The following is a 20,923-nucleotide window of genomic DNA, read 5'->3' on the forward strand; positions in this document are numbered from 1 at the left end:
AGTCTTTCACCACCTCAGAGTCTCTTATTTTTACCTCCCTTCTTACCTTCGTCCCGAGGGCCTGGTCCCCCTCAAAGACATACATGTATTAAACATTTACATTTTTTTCAATAGATTTTTAAAAAATAGAGAATATTTTATATCTCCCATTGTATGTAATATTTCAGAATAATTTAAAATACAAGATTTTAAATAAGATAATAACCCTACAGCTGTTTCATCAGTATTTTGTACTCGACAATACATTTTAGATTTGTATATCTTAAAAGCTACAACGGTAAATTATACATGACAGTGGTTTCATTTCTATCAAAATAAAAACCAAAAATTATATGTATCCATTTTTTATCAAAACCTAAAACATCACTGACTATAATCCAGAAATCTCGTACATTTGCACAATCAAAAATTAGATGCTTTGAATTTATTACATCTTCATTACATATTTTACATGAGTAATTAGAGTTTTTATTTATCTTACTTACAAAATAATTGTTGTACAGTATATTATTTAAAAGCTTATAGTTGAATTCTGCAACTTGTTTATCTTTCATTAACTCTATTTTGTTTATACAGATTTTCTCCCAGTCTCTCTCAAGTATATTGAACTCTTTATAATACTTTGCTTGTACAAGTGGAGCTTGAAATTTGCTTTTAAGAAGTTCATTATAAAAGAATTTTGTTGGATATTTATTATAACATAGAGTATTCAATGACACCTTTAGATGTTTTCAAATAGTGAAATCATATCTTTTTTCATACTTTTTTAAAAATCGATTGTATGATTTTATATTCACATAACCAATTACTCTTATTTATCAATATCCCTGCCATTTCATCGGGTGATTTTAGACCATTCTCCGAAAATAGATCTTTAACAAACAATATGTTGCTTTTAAGCCAATTTTTGAAGTAAATTGTTTTTCCTCCATATGAGTATCTTAAATTTGACCATATCGGTTGTTTAAGAAAGTTTTCAACACTGAGTTTATCGTGCAATTGTTTGCATGCATTAAAGCAAGTAAATACTTGTTTATAGAATAAAGGCATCTTTTGTATTATTTTAAATTTTTCCATTTTATTTTCTGTAGTATTGATCACATAATCGATATTAATATTTATTGGAATACAATAACTATTTACGTAGCTATTAATGCAGTGATCTGTTTCTCTCAATCTACAAACCCATGTGACATTCAGCGCTTTGAATTTAGATTCAATATCAATAATCCCTAGCCCACCATCCTTAACATGGCCAACCATTGTATTTCTTTTGATACGATCTGTTTTATTCCATATGGAATTGAATATTAGTTTATTGATATTTTTAATGTAATTTTCATCGGGTATTTCTAAAACACGTGCTATGTAAGTTAATTTTGAAAGCGCTAAAGAGTTGATTACAGTACATTTCCCAAATAATGTTAATTTTCTTCTTTTCCAAGATTCGAATAGAGTCTCTATTTCATGATAGACTTTCATCCAATTCTTATTATAACATTCTAGTTTATCATGACCTATATAAATGCCTAGACACTTTACTGCCTCGTTTGTTACCGTAATGCCCCCTATTTCTCTAAAAAGGTTTTTTAAAGGACCAAGAAGTATACATTCAGTTTTATTAATGTTTACTTTAGATCCTGCATGAAGACAGAAATTGTTTATAGTTTCCAAAGCTTGTTTCAGAGATTCAATATTTTTCAATGCCAGTGTCATGTCATCAGCATGTTGTAAGTTTTTTACTTCTTTATCCATATGATCAACTTGAAAGCCCTCTATATTCTTGTTTTCTTTAATCTTTATAGACAAAATTTCCGCTACAAAAAGATAAAGAATCGCTGATATTGGACATCCTTGTCTGATCCCTCTTTTCATTTTACATGTTTTATTCTTTAGTCTAAATATCGGGTTATAATATATAAAAAGTCCGGACCAAAATTAAATTTTTCTAAAGTTTTAAATAAAAAATTCCATTCAACTGAATCGAAGGCCTTTTCCAAATCTAAAAATAGTAAAATGACTTCTTTGTTATAATTTTCACAATAATCAAAGATATCTAGTATAAAGCGGGCATTCATTCCTATATATCGGCCTTTTATATATGCTGTTTGTTCAAAACCTATTTGCTTGTGGATCATACTCTGTAATCTACGTGCAAAAATAAAGGCTATAATTTTATAATCCGTATTGGTAAGACTGATTGGTCTATAGTTTTTTTAGAAGATTTTTTTTCTCCTTTTTTGTGTATAAGAGAAATAACAGCGAGTCTTTGAGAAAAGGTCATTTCTTTATTCAAAGAGATTTCTTTTAATATTTCATAAAATAAAGGGGATAAATGATCCCAAAAACATTGGTAAAATTCACTTGGTATTCCGTCCAGACCAGGGGCTTTATTTAATTTCATATTCATAACTGTTTCCTTACATTCAGATATTGAGGGGAAGACATCACAACTATCTCTATCCTTATCAGAAAGTTTATTTACATTACATCTGTCTAAATATAGGTCAATATCATCATTCGGCACTAACTTTGAAGTATAAAGATTTTCATAGAAGTCGCACATTGCACCTAGTATATCGTCATCATTGCTAAGCACATCTTTGTCTTTTAAAATTTCATGTATGATATTTTTTGTTTGGTGTCTTTTCTCTAAGCTTAGAAAATATTTTGCATTTTTTCCCCATCACTAACCCATTTTGCCCTAGATCGGATTTGTGCCCCTCGAGCTTTTTTATCATTATCATATAAATTACTTAATTGATTTTCAAGAATGCGATTTTTATTCATGTTTATTAAATTATGAGGCGAACTTTCAATTTCATTAATTTCTTTTTCAATTCGAGATATTAATTGTTTATCAGTTTTTTGTCGTTTTATAGAAAAAGCTATTGAAAATCCTTGATCGTCCGTTTTAGGAACTCCCATTTTTCAATTGACGTGCCTTCTTTTTTACTTATATCTTTTATCAAATTGTTAATTTGGGATTTATATTCTTTACTCTCTAGAAGTGAAGTATTAAGTTTCCAGTATCCCTTTCCCCGCTCATTATTATGTATTAAAAAATCAAATTTTAATATTCTATGGTCTGACATTCTAATGCCGTTATTATGTGTACCGGGGATTCTACGTATACAAAGTTGTCTTATTTTCGTTAACAGAGTTGAACTAATAAAAATGAAATCAATGCGACTCTTTGGGATGTTATTTGCATCACACCATGTATATCCATTAAGGTTTACATATTTTTCTTACCATAGATCTGTCAATTCTATATTTCTTAGAATTTCTATCAAAAGCTTTGAACTCTTATCATTATTGATACCGTCTATATGGCAATTAAAGTCTCCACATAAAATTATATTACTTAAATTGGCTGAATTGTTCAGAATAAATCTTTTCATTCCTTTAAAAAAAATCAATCCTAGATGTTTCCTTGTTTGGAGCATAGATGTTAATCAAACTATAGGTATCATCATCTATTATCATATTAATTATCTGCCATCATTACTCTATGTATACTTATCACATCTATTTCTAACCCTTTTCTAAATAGAATAGACACCCCTCTGCTAAAAGAAGAGTCGGAGAAACAATGTATAGACTTTCCATTCCAAGTACAATCATATTGAAAGATATTTTTTTCAACAAAATGCGTTTCCTGAATTAAAATAACATCGATTTTTGTATCATAAATCCAACTGTAAAACTTCTCTTTTTTCTTTAGAATTTAAACCCCTTGAATGTATCGAAATAAATGTTAACGAAGCCATTTTAAATAAATTATCTTAAATAATTTTTTTAAGTATAAGAATACCTATTTAAGCTAATCCAAAGAAGTGGTCACAATCAAGTCTGGAAAGCAGTAGATAGATGTTTCTCACACACTATCATGCTAATCGTCATTGTGAGTCTGGGATTGAGACTTTTTTGTGAGTTTTTACGCGATCCAGAATTGTTTCGTCTTCCCGGAGCTCTAAGCTCAAATAGCCTGCTGGATAAGTTCCCTGTTTTATCGAAAAACATCGCTGATAAATAAGGTCCCATTGTATTTTTTTTTTGCGGCTTAAGATTTTCTTCTCTTAAAATATAAATTACATGGTCAAAAATTCAATTCAATTTCGGATTCAACTGATTCTGTTTTTTGAAAAATATATATTTCTGCTTAAAAACAATTTTTTGGGTCGCTTTATCGTTCATGATGACTTGACAATCGGTTGAGGAGGAAAACATCTTTTGAGTAGAAAGTAAGGGAGCTTGCGTTCCCCCCCTCCCCTCCACCACTTTGATCAGGTGTGGATAGGACAAAAACCATCGGAACTTTGGAAGCACTTTGACCAGTTGCGGATTGGGCAAAAAACCTTCGGGGCTTTGGAAGCATCAATTCTGATACTTCTCATAAGATGCCACCAGAGAATAAGGGGAATTGACCCACTATACCAATTGGACAGTTACGTCACCTACTGTTTTTTTTTGTTAGCTTGGATGAGCAAGGCATGCGGATGAAGGTTATAGTGGAAACCAAGTAGGAGTTCAGCTTTTTGTCGACTGGTGAAAATACAAAACTAATTAAAAATGTTTCATAGGGAATCCTTGACACTGAATATAGGTAAACAGACTCATATGGCCGATCTCAATATCGCCCCCTTGTACAAATCAATGCGGATAGGCATTGAGTATCATCATGCCCTGAGGGCTGGATTAGTTTTGAAGCAGAAAAGATAAGATTGGATTTCGGCAATATTTAATAATAAATGTATTTTTAAATTTTTTTTTACTAAAAAAATCTTTCTAACAGTTGTTCAATAATTGAAACAATGACATAACAAGAGTATAGAATTGGCGCGAAATGTAGGAACTAACGGGGAAAATTAATTACAAGGTATACTTTTACTAGTATATCATAAGTTACACAGTCAGGTAGTGACCTAATACGGATTCATACAGGATGTGAAATGGAAAGCCGTATTGGGCGAGGCGAAGCCGAGTCCCAATACGGATTTCCATTTCACACCTGTATGAATCCGTATTAGGTCACTAACTGACTGTGTAACGAATTTATCCCGCTGAAGACTTTTTTCAATATAAAAAAAATATTTGTGCATATTATGAAAATATTAGTTTTAATCCAATAACAATCAACATAAAATATCGTTACGGTAACAAGAAATTTAACTAAACTACCTACGTTAACCGTTTCTTAGCCGCCATTTTTATTTACAATAACAACGCTTCGAACGGAATCGCGTGCTCGATTTTCATATTACGCCTCGACGGAGACGTAATATGGAAATGGAGACGTAATACGGAAAATTTCGGGGCGTCATGTGATTAGCTTTTATCCAATCAGTAATCGACAAATTTGTCTGAAGCGGGATAAATTGGAAATACGATGTATTGATCAAGTCTAGTTTACTGCTTTACAATTTCAATATTTTTTTTCACATTTCATCCAGTTGTACTTTTTCTTGTTCGATTAAGTTCCATACATCACGTATCTGAACACCCTTTGCCTGCATGGCAAGATAATTACATTTGCTCTTAAATCGTCTATAACAGTCAAGAGCTCTGTAAGGGTTAAGGGTCATGTTTCTAGCCATATTGGTATACACTACGTTTTTCAGACGAGAAGGCAGAATTCCGAATAGATACACGTCATCCACCCAGAAGAACGGAACTGTCATGGCGGCCTTGTACAACGCCGGAATCAAATCTTTGGAAATGAAAACAGCAAATCCACTGCAGTACGTATACGGGTATAATTTAAATCCCTTCAGAAATCTGTGGCTCACGAACCACTTGTTCCTCTTGTCGCGTTCTATAATCACGGCGTTTTTCGGCATCACATGACAAAAAAGATATCGCGTTCATTTTTTCAAATACGAAAAACTTTCGAAGAACTTGAAAAAGTTAATGACAGAATCGTCATCTATTTTTACGATGATTTCTGCGTTCCTGCAGTTCTCTGTTACCCATCTTAATCCCATCACGCCTTTGTTAGTTAAGTTTCGATAGGTATCCTTAAAATCACCTTGAATAATATCGTGGTGTAATGCGTTCTCTTCTTCCAGCTTTTCTTGACTGGTTTTCCTTAAGGTTGTTCCCACAAGAAATATCAAACGAATCACTTCCGGTCTGTACTGGGTTATATTGAGCCACGTTGTCCTCATCTCGAACCTTGTACCGAAATGCTCCACGGCGGTATGTACCATAACGAGTACCGAAACCCTCGTATTATTGGGACACACATTTTTGTTGTTGATGATATATTCTCCTTGTAAAGTCAGGGGGTTCTTTGTTTGGAGTTTAATTGTTCTCTTTACCTTGACGAAACTTTCATCCCTGTTTTCATACATATAGTAGAACTGATTTCTTGTCTTGATTTCGGAATAGAGATACACAAACACGGCAACACTTGCAATCACTAGATAAATAAAATAGACATAACGTTGCATTTTCCTTTTTAACTGCGTCCTAATGTTAAAAATTTGTATCGGCTTTATTCCCTCCGTTACTGCAAATGTTACATATAGAGTGCTGAGGTAGGAATCATTTCTCTACGAGAAAGAAGATCAAATATATTTACCTTTTTTTTCTTCATGGGAAAAAACAGCGTTCTTTAAATTTGTAGACTTCTTTGTATTTTCTGTAAGAGTTTATTACACTATAATGTTTATTTATAGCACAAATAGACAAATAAATCAGATAATCCGCGTGCATGGTGTGATATTGATTCGCTGCGTAAATATTTAATTAAAAATATCATTTTGTTGCTCCATACCGCGACATCTGTTAGTTCGTATTTTCTTTCTAAAGCATTTCTTATATCATGTAACTAAAATATTAATTCGATTATACGTATCAAACAGCATTTATTGAAAATTTTTTTTTGACTGTTCCTTTATTAAATTAAAAAAGCAAGCAGGAAACAGATACGAAGATCTCGATTGTTGATTGTGTATCGTTTAACATCCCTGTAGAGAATTTTACACTCGCTAGATCTTGACAATTAATAAATGTTTACTATTTGTCAGATATAATAATTCTCATTTTATTAATAAACTTTTTTCCATAATGTATGACTAAATTTGTGACTCAATTAATTAAAATGCATATAATAATAAAAGTCATTTTTAAGGAATTAAAACGTTGATTCGGTAGAGAAAAATATTGCTACTTTCTTGTTTGATAAACGTCTTCACCTTTCATAATACCATGGGAAATACATGAAACAATGTAACACTCATTTTATTTATAAATTTAATATACCCGGTAGGTATAAAGTAACTTTGGAAATGAATAATTAACACTATTTCCCAACTTTCAGATCTCATTGTGTGAGTAACTATGCTAATAAGTTACTTAAATATTCTATAAGGGATATATTAAAGTTATATTAGTATAGATAATGTTCATAAAATTATGGCTGTTTAATTTAGCAAATTGCACAAGATCAAAGCTCCAAACGGTAAAAGCCACAAGCTCCTGGTCTTGGGTATCAGGAATCGTCAATAAGTCAAACTCAAACGTATCAAACTTTATACCATCAGCCAACATCCTAGTGGGATTCACAAAGCACGATGCTGTTCTGCCATCCTCACTGCTTATATTATTAAAATAGCCATTCGGTACATCCTCCCCGATGACGTCATCGTTTTTTGATTTGGATTCTTTTCGTGCTCCTTTATACGTAGCTTTGAAGTAAGAATAGACACCACGTGACCCGCTTTCGCAAGAGGTCTTAGAATTGTACCTGGTGATGTTTCCGGTATGGGTGCTAGAAATTCTATAGGAACATCTTGTGCCTCTGAAATGCGCCTGTTTGGATTTTGTTGTGGCAGTATTGATGGCTATCATGAATGTAGATGATGAAGATTCCGAGGAGAGGAAGATCGGGGGATGATTTCCTGTTTGTTTCTCCCAAGCATACATCACCAGCCGCGCCTCTAGGATTGTGTTGTTGTTTTTGTCATTCACTGAAAAAGAATTCAAATTATCGGAGTAAAGTCAAATGTTTGATATCTGTTCAAATGAATAAAATATTTCAAAGCATTTTAACCGACACCTGAAAAGGAATGCAGTGATGAACAATAATAAAATGGGGCTGTTTTTCAACTAATAATAGAGAAAGATGTGTAAAAGAAAAAACAACTACAAAAAAGGAAGATTGTCCAATTACATTATTTTCTTAAATTGACAGACGCAAGATTGACAATATCTCTCGAAAATATAATTAAATGAATCGATTCGATATTAGAAACTTCAGAAGGAAACTTTGGACGAATAATTAAGCCATTTTAAAAATTGTTTGATTGTTGCTTTGAGTTCTCAACTAAAAATGGGAAAGATTTGTAAATATTTACATTTCCAATAAATTTCCCCTATGATTCTTTACAAAAGAAAATTGCAATTCATTTTCACATGAACTACATAACATATGTACCATGAATGAGCATGAATATCTCCATTGTTATGTCATAGTACCACACTTGATGTCAAAAAATATAGTCACACTGTTTTGCTTTAAAATGACAGTTGAATGGTGAAAAATTATGGCAAGTCATCAGAAAAATAATGTAAATATAAGAAATGAATTGAATTGGTGAAGATTCATGAGCTAAAGCGCTTCATGAAATATGCCGGCGTGAAGCGTAGTAGTTCATAACCTCATGAATCTTCAAAAATTCAATTCATTTTTTAAGGACCCTCTCTACACCAGTCAAAATGTTTTTTGGATTTTGAGAAAAATATATTCTATAAAGGTGTTAGTATTTAACTTATTTATATGAATTTTAACATATGGGGCGTGGCTTTTACCCCCAGGAAAATAATCAAACACAACTGAGTATCAGTGAATAGAAATCACTGTTCTTTACTTCCATAGAGAAAATACATGTAAATAACATGTTCAATTAATTTAACTTGGCCTTTTGAAATGTTAAGAATACCTGAATTGATTACAAATTGTGTAATAATAAACTGAATTTCTAATTTAAGAATTTAGATCTAAGGGCAGATCACTCTAACTGCAAAAAAAAATACCATAGAATCAGAACTCTTTGGTGTGCAGTGTAGAGAGGATTCTTAAATAAACTTAAGCAAATTGTTGCCTCTAAATGAGTAAAAAAAAATCAGAAAGGACGTTACGAAAAATAAACGAAGTGTAGAAAAGCATTACATCAGTGAACATTGAATTCAAACCTAACCATATTTTAATGTGCCATTGAACAGACTCACTGAATCATTCGGACCTTGGATTTTTGCTGTATGTCACAGTGAAGGTGGATATATCAAATTCTCTTGTCACTAATAATGGCTGGAAATCCACCTTCCAATAGGACCTTATCTCTTTATATGTCATTTGCAACAGTTGTCTTCATACAAGGCCATATTTCTAAAAATTAATGCATAATATAAAGAAGAAAATAAATATAAATGTCTAATTAAATAGTATAATACATGTAAGTAGTACACACAGCATTATGTTTAAACTTTATTTTCTGTGACAGGCTCATGTACTCTTAAATACAACGTAGTAAACCAAAGGAGCTTTGGATAAGAAATGTCTTAATTTCCATAGTTTTCATGTTTTTTTTCCATCACAAAGGGGAACATTTGTCTTATATAAAAGTAAAATAAGAGGTGCACAATGACATTGTGCAATGTAAAATCAATACACAGTTTAATAATTTTATTCAATGGAATGGGTTGAGTTGCAGATCAGATATGGAAACCAGACAGATATGATCAAAAAACGACAGCAGGGCTTACTCACGAGATAAAAATAACCTCTCTTTAAAAGAAAATATATTTCTGACATCGAAATTTATCTTCAGTTTAAAAAAATTCTAATAAAATGCATTTTCTTATATCTCTTATACATGTATCAAAATTCATCTTTTAGTAAATACATGTAACTTCGAATAAAATAAAAATTATATTTAGTGTACAGAGTAAATTCTATTATTAAAAAAAATCAAGACATATACTTGGCATTGTCCGTCCTTTATGATGAGATATACTCCTCCAACGGAAAGGTAAATAAAGAAATATTTTATATTGATCGGCATAGCAGAAGTTTCTCTTCCCCACCAATTCATAACAATCTGGACAGTTAGAGAATGTACATTGAAAATAAAGCATTGTAATTGTCATATTGCTTTATTAAAAGCCAAATATTGTCAAGGCATCTGACCTTTCCACAATGTTTAAATGATCGCTCACATATAATTTCCATATTGAGAACATTTGATATATATTGACTAGTAAATTTGCAATTATTTATCTTATTCAAGCAGTCTCCGTGACCTTTAACCCCCCCCCCTTTTTTTTTTTTTAAATCTTTGTGGTTGTTTATGCGAGATGAAAAATATTGTCCTCAACAAAATTTTCAAACCAAAATGACAATCTTGTTTGGAACAATAATTGATCCCGATGGTGAACCGAAATATCAAAAAAAAAATTATTACGTCAAAAATTCTATAAAACCTAACCCAATACAAATAGGAAATGAAACTCATCAAGATACACTCACATGCCAAACAACAGCTCAATATATGCAGGCGTTAAGAAGAAAATGCGAAAAACCAAGTGTGACAGACAGACAAACACAAAGGAAACATATTCACCCCTACTAATGTGTTCGGAACCTTTTATTTTTCGGTGTTCTACAAATTATAAAACCCGATGAGTTCAGAGTAGCTCTGGTAGTCGCTCTGGCGAGAGTAGAGCGAGATAGGGTAAAATATTCACGGAATTGTGGCTAGGAAGTTACTAGCACTTGGAGACATGGTAAACAGAAAAGTTATGTTGCGTTTTAGTTTTCACCACCCTATAGTATCATTCTGTAGAAATGTACTTCAGTTGAATTCTCTTGAATTCATTGAAATTTAAATTATAAGTATTATCTATGATACAATTTTCTGCTATCAAGAGTTAAAAATTCTTTTTTGACAAATGTTTTTGCCTGGGACGGGACTATATTTTTTGGCGTCAGATTAGCAAATGAGGCACCAATGTGATTTTAACTGACCTATCAGCTGAATGAGAATTGCATCATGGGTTACTACGAATACTACAGGAATTTTACGCTAGATAAATTCCTTTATTGTACTATCGGTGAATACAATTGTCAGGTGGATTCTCTGGGCAGAACACGTGACCACGAGTATAGATGTAGAAAATGTTTTGTCCATTTAAATGCATACGAGAAGCTGCTCGTTTTCCTTACCCTTGAAGTGCTGGTGTTCTGAACTTGGCACTAACTACATATACATTTTATTTAACACATTATTTTTAGTTTATAACAAATTAAAAACGCCCGTGACATCTTTCATAGTTTCTAATCTTTGCATTTTGCTCGTTAAAACATTTTTTTTTACTTTGCACTCCATTAACATGATCATAGATGACCTGAATCACGTGTTGGAAGTGAAATATTCAAACAACAGATGGTCGGTTGCTCGTGGTTATATCCTCTGTGCGCATTAATAACAATAGCCATATAAGGCAAACAAAGAATTGTCATTGTAGATGATATTACACATTTTTTTTACCAGCATATCGGTCGCTAGTGAACTCTCATTTTTGCTGTAAACTATGATAAGATATATTTTTATTTAACCCCCCTTTAGCCAACCTTTTCTGTTGAAAATCATGAAAGTCTTTTAGAAAGGACTGGAAACACATTTTTCACAGGACATGCTTTATAAAGAATTAAACGGACTATAGCAATTTCCTGTTTACTGCCAATTTTATTTATAAAACCGGTTCTACCCTATAACCTTTGAATAGGTAAAGCTTAACCACGTGTCTTGAATTTTAATCACAATAACAATAGTAGGGGTGATATTGTCCCCTCCGGTTTCACTAGTAGGAGACTTGCAGGAATGCGTAGATAACGCAACATATATAATAGTTTGATGTGACCTCATATGAGGACAGATAAAATCTCCCATACTTGAAAAGGTGCAATACAGAATTATACGTTCTCATTTTACAATAGGCATGAATATCTACGTGTTTCTCATTCTTTTCTCTGGTTTGTCCTCTGTTTTTGGTAAAGACGATTTGGATCAGGAAAATGTTTTACAGTTTGTGTTGAAGGAATTACAGTCTCTGCGTTCTCGAGTTTCTGAGTTAGAAAACATTATCGGAAATCAGAATGAAATTATCGTTGACCAAAATATACGAATAAACCAGCTGGAGAAACTAACCTCGATTAAACACCCTGGTGACAAAGCTGTTACAAAATCGAAATCGATGGTTGATACTGCAGAACTTATGAAGCAGTTCAGTCCAGTGCAATCTAATAAAACACGTGTTGGATTAAATAGAATCACTTCTGCAGGGCACGTGAATGATAACAAAAGGATCAGGAGGGGTTTGTTTTCAATTCATACAAGTATCATACTAAAAACCTTGACAACACCTGTCGTATTTTAGATAACCAGCCATGGGTTAACGTTGATAGATACTTTTTAATAGCCTGAATTGTGCAAGAGTTACCACTTGTAGGCCGCCAAACTGGAATTCGAGTCGGTGATTTCTCCTCTTTGTCTTACCAAATTTAAGAAGATATAGTAGAAATATTTAGTGGAAAATCTTTGAGAAATAATTTTTTAAATAAATGTGTCTTCCAAAAATATACATATCAGAAAAATAATGGTTCCTATCCCAGAATAGCAAATACAAAAAGTTAAAGTTGGGTGAACAATGAAGGAATATGAGCATTTAGAGCTCCAATAAGGCGGCTAACGGGAAATAACTCTTGCTTAATTCTGGCCTATCGAAAACCATCTATAAAGTTCACACAAAACATGGTTCGCTTTTATTTTCACCTGGTCACAGATTTTTAAAAGATTCATTTTTTCATCTACAGAAGCAGCTAGAATTCTAGAGGTGCAGCCAATTGCGTTTTATGCTTACATGAGTGGCACTTTGAATACCCCTGGTGGACATCATACTCTGATTTTTGACACTGTCAAGACGAATCAAGGCAACGGATACCATCCCCATGTCGGGGTTTTCATCGTCCCTAAGTCTGGAACCTATTTCTTCACATGGACAATGTCTCTCGGACAATCCTCCTATCACTCAACGGAACTTGTCCTTAATAATGTCCCTAATGGCGCGATTTATATTCACACAAATGCAGGCCAGCGTGATAGTGCTACTGGAAACCTCATCCTTACTGTGAACACAGGAGATGAAGTCTTTATTCGCACAAGGCATGATTACAATTCTGGCATCATCTTAAGTGATGAATACAGCAGAACGGATTTTTCTGGATTTCTTATCGAATAACCTATGTTTTTAAGCTCAATAACATGTATACGATTGTAGATTAAAATTTGATAATATTTGTTGCGATATTTTTTTCTGTTATAATTTAAGTGGTAACTCACAACATTGCTGGGTATTAGAGGATATTTCTGTCTAATTCTGCAGCATTTGCGAATTTTCTGTTGAAAAACAGATTTACATTTCATCAGAGTAATTAATATTTAAACTGAATTTTATGATTCAAGTTATTCATAGTGTTTATACTGTAGATTCAAATGGCTAGATGGCTTTAAATTGGATACCAAAAATATACAAATAGTACAATGAAAATAGTATTTGGGTAAGGAGGAATAGATAAGATACAAAAGACAGAAGTGGGACTTGAACTCATATATAGTTAGATAAAACAAAGGTGCGAACCAGGAATGCACTATTCTACCTGTAAGGTTGGAGGAAGTATGATATAGTTTACGTGCTCTTCCTGCTTTTCGTTGGTTTGTCGGCTGCTTGTGATAATGATTTTAATTACAATAACGATCTATAGATTCTGATGCAAGAGTTACAATTCTTACGTACCCGGATGTCAGTGTTAGAAAATACTACTGGAAATCAAAATACAATTATCCAGATACAAGGTATTCGGCTTACTCAGCTTGAAGAAATAGTTAGGTCTGAAAGTTTCGGTGCTGATTCTGTTCAAAAGATAATCAAAGATACGATCACTGATGAACCTGAGCCTACGAAGCTGCATTAAAATCATACAGACATTCGATTAAATCATAACAGCGTTCACCTACCTGGTGTATGAAAGGGAAACCAAAGGAAGAGGAGAGGTTTGTTCAATACATATTTTGAAAATACATTTTATGCAATATAAAAAGTCTTAGAACTGCTTGTTTATTTTATTTTCTCTAAAAAATGGCACTTTTATTAAAATAGAAACTGAAGACTAAGTTCCAGATACTCTTCTTTTTGAAAATGAAATTGGATCTTTATAACAAGGAATTGAGACTAGCATGTAGAACACTTAACCTAGCTTATGCAAAATTACACCTTCTGAAAACCTGTAATTCTATAGAACAATCCTTCGTATATTTATCATTTAGTTAAAATTTTAAAGTACAATTTACTTGTGCATCATAAATGCACACAAATATATTTGTCTCCTCCGTACAGATTCAACCGGAATCAGGGCAGTACAACCCATTGCATTTTATGTTTACATGAGCACCCCCTTAAATAACCCTGGCGGTCATCATTCTCCGATTTTGACACTGTCAAGACGAATCAAGGCAATGGATACCATCCTCATGTCGGAGTTTTCATCGTCCCTAGGACTGGTGAAGACCTATTTCTTCACATGGACACTGTCCCTCTGGACATCCTCTAATCATGGTGCAGAACTGGTTGTTAACAATGTCGCTTGCGGCGCGATATATGTCGATACTTCTGACCGGCGAGACGGTAATACCGTTTTTTGTAATTTTTTGTAATCTTTGTGGTAAGACTTTTCATGAGATATCAACAACTTTGACCTTTTGACCTTGACCATGGAGATTCTCGTTCTTATAAAAAATCTTTAATCTTGGCCATAACTTTAAAACAGTAAGGGCTAGGGCATTCATACTTCACAAATGTAATCCTTGTGAGAAGACCTTTCATTGGATACCAACAACTTTGACCTTCTGATCTTGAACTTGGAGTTTGGCCCATTTTTTAAAAACCTTACCCTTGGCCATAACTTTTAAAGGGTTAGGCCTAGGGCTTTCATTCTTCAAATATTAAATCCTTGTGACAAGTCCTTTCATTGGATATCAAGCACTTACACCCTTTGATCTTGAACTTGAAGTTTGACTTACTTTTTAAAATGTGGGTGCTGTGCAGTTAAGAAAAGTTTAATCTTCGCTTTGTTGCCGTACGGGGTCATCAGTGATTCACAAACGCATTTTGTTCCTTTTAAATTTTGATTGAGAAAAGATAGGGCTTTCATATGACTTATATGCCTTGGCCTTCACGATTGACCTTTGGTGTCGGAATTTTTTGTTGTAAAATTGTAAACAACTATTTCAACGACAGAAAAAATAACGTTAATAAATTTTTGTTGTTCATATTTGCGATGAAACAACTATTGTTAAACTCGATTGAACCAAATTACATTATTGTCGTCCTGTACAATAATGATTTCTTATATAAAACTGTATATTTGACTGTATTTAGAAATCTTTTTTCTGCTTTATTTTAGTCTAATTGGTCATAAAGGTTTCAGTTAAATACAAATTTGTCATAATTATAACACAATTTTACAGCAAAATAAAATTTTTAAAAATGCAGCTCATATTGCTTTAAAAAGAAAAATCAACTTTGGTGATAATATCTAAATGACACATTATATGGCGTTCATGTTTGACATCTCACCCACATAGACACGGAAAGCCGGAGACCACAATTCCTTGAATTTGCTGGTTTGATTTATAAATGTGAGACTATTTTTGTGGCAACCTCGCACACTACCATTAGTAATGAAGAATTACATATCTGAACAAAAATGGTGCGCAGTGCACAGCTAGAAATTGGTTTCGCACAAGGTCATTCATGGGTCTTTTCATGGTACCAAGACATTTGTCAGTCAAAATGTTTTGGAAAGAATGGCACATTATATGCACTAGTACCGATCTGGCAAATTTTCAATCCACAAACAAAAATTAACAATTGGTACATTAGCTATTTTGTCTTGTGTACCGAGTATAGAATAATATCTTTAGCCAAGTAATTTTTAAATAAAAGTGGATAAAATAGAATCCTTCGAGAAACAGCAAAACAATAATTGATCATATGAACATGAAGGCATCCTTTATTTGTGTAGTTTGTACAAAAAGTTTGGTGGAACATCAATGGATGATTAGGAAAACACAGAAAGAAAAAAAAAACTTTCAAAAATTTCTCAAGAGAAGCAAAGCTACAGCATTTGTACATGACTGTATAAGATATGTGTAAAAGTAAATCCATCTTATGATTTTTAAACTAGGTTCTTTTAGTATATTTCTTTAATTGGGCAATTTAAGATAAAGAACATCAACTGGTATCTTGCACACTGCCTAGTAAAGTTCCACCATTTTTCGTGATTTAACATGTTCAAGTGACAAAATCTTAGAAAAAAATTATTCGAGGGTTGTTCAAAAATAAGTGGACTACTGTCATTTTTTTTTTATTTGACGGCATATGGGATCCACATTTTGTAGAAATATTTTCATCATAAATCCAAAGGATTTGTATTATTTCCTTCTTTTAAATACCACGATTCTTTCAAAACTTATCCAGATTTTGAAAATGCACAAATCGGATCGCAGAGCAGATCAAAATTTAGTAAGTGACAAACAATACACTAGATAATTTCTGTAGTCATATTCTCTATAAATTGAAGTAAAATCGAAAAACAACCTAAAAATTTCAATTTAGAATAGTTACATCGATTTGTTTTCCAAATTATGACTTAATATTTTGCCTTTAGCTTGAAAAGATAGGTGGTCCTCATTGAAAATGACAAAGACGCTAACGATACAGGTTTGACTTATACTCAGGAAAACTCGTGAATAAACTCACAAAATGTTGAAGGAATCAAAATATTATATCACAAGCGAGTTGTGCAAGTGTGTACAAATAGCAAAGACAGTATTTGAGTGACAAAGACTCTGTATCGGATGTGGAACATCTGAAAAGAAACGCTTTAACAATGAAAATCTAAACAAAAAGTTGGAAAGTCAAGGAAAGACATAAGCGTTCTAGAGTTGCTTACCCTGTAAAAGCATAGTGAACTAATAAAAGAAATTATACAACGAGAGCAATTCTTAAACCTGAAATCTCTGATTGGAGTTTAGCTCTACTGGTCTGTAGTACCCTGTGGTATAATAAAGGAAAAGAAGCTTTCCAACAGGCAGTAATAAACAGAATTATGTATCTTTGTGTTGTCTACTTGTGTGCCTATTTACATTGAAATCAGACCAAAACTGTAGAAGCGTTTTAAAAGAACTTCACAGAAATTTCTATTTTTAGTAACCATGGCAACACCAATCATCGAAAACAAAAACTGATGCACTTTATTATGTTTCTTAGTATAGTCTACTTGTGTGCCAAGTAATATTGAAATCAGACCAAAACTGTATGAGAAGCATTTTAAAGAAAGTCCACAGACATTTCTATTTCTAGAATGAGCTAAATATAAAGGTCAAGAATTAAAAAAAGGATTTAATGAGTGAGTATTAGATTATACTTGGGGTAATGAAAAGGAATAGTATATTGTAGAATTAATTCTTGAAACTATATTTATATAGTGCCGTTAAGTGTGTTCCATGTAAGGTACAAAACATGTTGATTTTAAATGAAGTAAATTGATCTATTTTAAATCGAATAAAATGAAACTTCACACATCAGATAAACAAATATTTTTTTTACATATTGTATTTATCTAAAATTTCTAGTGAGTAATATAACCAAGATTGACATCGTTCACAAACTTTTCGAACAACCCTCGTATGATTCAGAAACGTGTTGCTTGTCATTAAACTTTTAAAAAGTCTTTCATGGCTTCAGTTATTATGTGCTTTTTAACCTCTTCAACTTTCATTTAGATTTAAAAATATTTCTAATATATGTAGTAGATGAAAAACTGAGGAACAAGAAGATCCCCTGAGAAGAGGTCAGTAAGGTAACAAGGATGGAGAAAAAGGAAATATCCAGGAAACTGTCTATACACTGTAATATCCAGACCGATCCCGTCAAACAAAACAGCTTGGTAAAAATAACCATTTCTGACGTGTTTTCTTTTGACTTTTGAATATTTTTGTCAAAACTTATATTGAACACCGTTAGAATAAACAAGATCATGTTAGAAAAACAAGTCATCAGAAGAGGAGTTATGAATGTGACGATGTTTTGGATGGAGTTTTCAACGAAACATATCTTCATACCATAACCGATACCGTCGTCTGTTAAATAAGAAACTGTTATGTTCAGGATTATAATGATCAATGGAAGCACATAGCAAAACAGAATATATCTCAGGAAAACCTTCGATACTCGCCTGCTATTATGAATGTTACTTATTCGGAAACTTTTAAAAGTTAAGAACATGTGCAAGCAGCAAATGAATAAACAACAGCACAAACTCAACCAAAAGTAATGCAATAAAACTCCAAAGACCTGACAGGATACGGTACCGTTCTTTAAAACATTAGCGATGGTGTAGGTCAGCTGCATGCACAGGAGAGAAAACGATGTATTCATCACGTTCAATCCGGGCAGCGTGCGCAAGGCAGGGAATTTTAGATAGGTTACGAAAAGGAGGATAATACACAAGATACTTAGGGTGTTGAGAATATTTGTCAGGATATCTAATATCTCCGAAATTCTTGATGTGACCAGAGAGACTGACGTTGATTTTGTGCATACTCTGGCGGAGCCACTATAATCCAAAACAAATTCCCTCAGATATAATACTTTATCAGATTCCTTGAGAATGATTCGGTAATTCTGAATGTCAAAGTGGACCTTACCGATATCAATTTTCCGCTGATGACATAAAAGTAATGGACTAACAATTATTCCACGTTCAGGACGAGAGACAACAGCGAGTTCATATTCCGTTTTGAGATGGAAAAAATCAATTTCCGGCATTGAATTAGACTGGGCTAAAGTTCTACTTAAATTGCAAAAACCGACACCTTTAAAGACGAACGACATTTTCTCAGTTCCGTAAATGGTATGGTTAATATTTATCAAATAGGGAATTTGTAGTAGATTGTTTTCTACAATTTCTCTATCAAAACGATAGAAATAAAGCAGAAAAACATGGAGAGTGATATTCATATCAAAGTAAAACACTCCCTTGTCATGTTCCTCGATAACGTAGGAAGTGACTAGAAGAGAGAATTGCGTGACCGCGTAGTCATCATTATCGGTAACGTTTGAAAAGCCTTCCCTGGCGGCAGACTTCACTGTTGGCAATATGTATTTCATATCATTTGTTGATGAATACCCCATGAGAGTACACTAGATATGCAGATTATAATGGATTACACGTGGAGAGGCGATGACTGGTTTGCAGTTTCCATCAATTAATTTTCGACCTGGGTAACAGCTGAGGCCTGTGAACTGCAGATGAAAAATATATATATTACAGAAAGTAAATAACCGATATGTACAATAAAAATCACGAGAAATATATAATAAACGTTTAAACAATTAATAATTTTGCCGAAACTATAGAAACAGATTTATTAAATGACCCTTCAGTTATTTTGAAATCATATTAAAACATCACCATTGCAGTATTTAAAGTAATACTCTGCACTTTGGTCAACTGACAGTCAGGGATTTTTATTGTGTATGCACAATTTTTCCAATCTTGAGGCAAAGAGGTGCAAAACAAAATAACAAGATATGATTTTGAAAAACTGATGCCCCAGTGTGGTAATAAATTATAGTTAATAATATTTTTTTCTAAAATGCAAATTAAACATGTTGGTACCAAAAGAAAGGTCTTCTCACAAGAAATACAACTGTGAAGCACTAAAGCTCTAGCACCACATGTTCAAAAGTTAGGGCCAAGTTTAAAGTCTTGAAAGGTAGTTCAAACTCCAAAGTTGAAGTTATTGGTTTCTAGAGAAAGGTCTTGTCTCAAGCATGTCCCCTAGGTCGAGGTAAAAGGGTTAAAGTTCTTGGCAAAAAATGAAAGTTCTTGACACAAGTATTACACATTTGAAGTATGAAAGCCTTAGGTCTCAAAGGTCAAGGTAAAAGTTGTTGGTTTGTAAAGAAAGGTCTTTGCTTTAGCCCCAACTGTTCAAACGTTATGGCCGATGTTAATAGTTTTTTTAAAGTAAGAAAATACCAAATGCCAAGTTCAAAAGGTTGGAGTCCTGTTAAAGGTCTTGTAAAGAATACATATTTGAAGTATGAAAGTCCTAGTATCTACATTTCAAAAGTTATGGTTAACTTCTGGAATTTTTAGGTAAGTGTATCAAACTTAAAAGTCAAGGTAAAAGGGCCAATCCTAAAACAAGAGGCCCACGAACCTTATAGGTCACCTGCGTATCATGTAACAACTTTCGAACAATTGAATTTGGTTCTGCACCACACCCCAAAGGAACCACTGACCCCGGGGCCACTTAATTCAAAATTTGGAAATTTTATCATAAATTTTATTTCATCATAAATTGTTGATTAAAACCAAAAAGAGCAGATTTCAAAGCATTAATTTATTCTCAGATTATGTTATCTCCCCCCTCCCCTGATACCCCTGACCCAGGGGGTAAGAAATTAACCATTTTGCTAGATGCACCTATTTTCATCATAAATATATATACTTAGATCATTGGCATAATACCCTGGAGCAAAGGAAAAGATTTTCAAAGAATTTAAATTTATTTTTACTATATAATAAAAAGAGCCCCCCCCCCCAACACCACATGACAAAACACCTAACACAGGGGCCATGGAATTTACAGATTTGGTTGAGTAGAAGATTTTCAAAGAAATAATTTTCACTATGCAATCTATATAGTCCCCCCTAGCACTAGAACCCCTAACCCTGGGGCCATAAATTTTGGTAGAGGTCTCAATGTTCATTACATTCATACCAACA

The 20,923-nt window shown here is 33.0% G+C and overlaps 1 protein-coding gene and 1 pseudogene across 1 annotated transcript; one reads left to right on the plus strand and one right to left on the minus strand.

Annotated features, from left to right (window-relative positions):
• Positions 1-5,025: 5,025 nt before the first annotated feature.
• LOC134244695 (beta-1,3-galactosyltransferase 5-like) lies at positions 5,026-6,512 on the minus strand (annotated as a pseudogene).
• Positions 6,513-12,006: 5,494 nt separating this feature from the next.
• On the plus strand, positions 12,007-13,333 carry LOC134244693 (complement C1q-like protein 3). Its single transcript, XM_062726949.1, has 2 exons — positions 12,007-12,382; positions 12,881-13,333. Exons 1-2 carry the CDS (start codon positions 12,007-12,009, stop codon positions 13,303-13,305), a joined length of 801 nt encoding a protein of 266 aa, XP_062582933.1. The 3' UTR covers positions 13,306-13,333.
• The last annotated feature ends 7,590 nt before the right edge of the window (positions 13,334-20,923 follow it).

Source organism: Saccostrea cucullata, unplaced genomic scaffold, assembly GCF_032062105.1.
Source record: "Saccostrea cucullata isolate Sc308-1 unplaced genomic scaffold, CSIRO_AGI_Scuc_v1 ctg15636, whole genome shotgun sequence".
NCBI lineage: Eukaryota > Metazoa > Mollusca > Bivalvia > Ostreida > Ostreidae > Saccostrea > Saccostrea cuccullata.

Bases quoted from the DNA above. Each gene is read 5' to 3' on its own strand.
- LOC134244693 (XM_062726949.1), top strand. From the start codon at position 12,007: ATGAATATCTACGTGTTTCTCATTCTTTTCTCTGGTTTGTCCTCTGTT. The intron at 12,383-12,880 runs GTTTGTTTTCAA...TTTCATCTACAG, and splicing joins TAACAAAAGGATCAGGAGGG to AAGCAGCTAGAATTCTAGAG.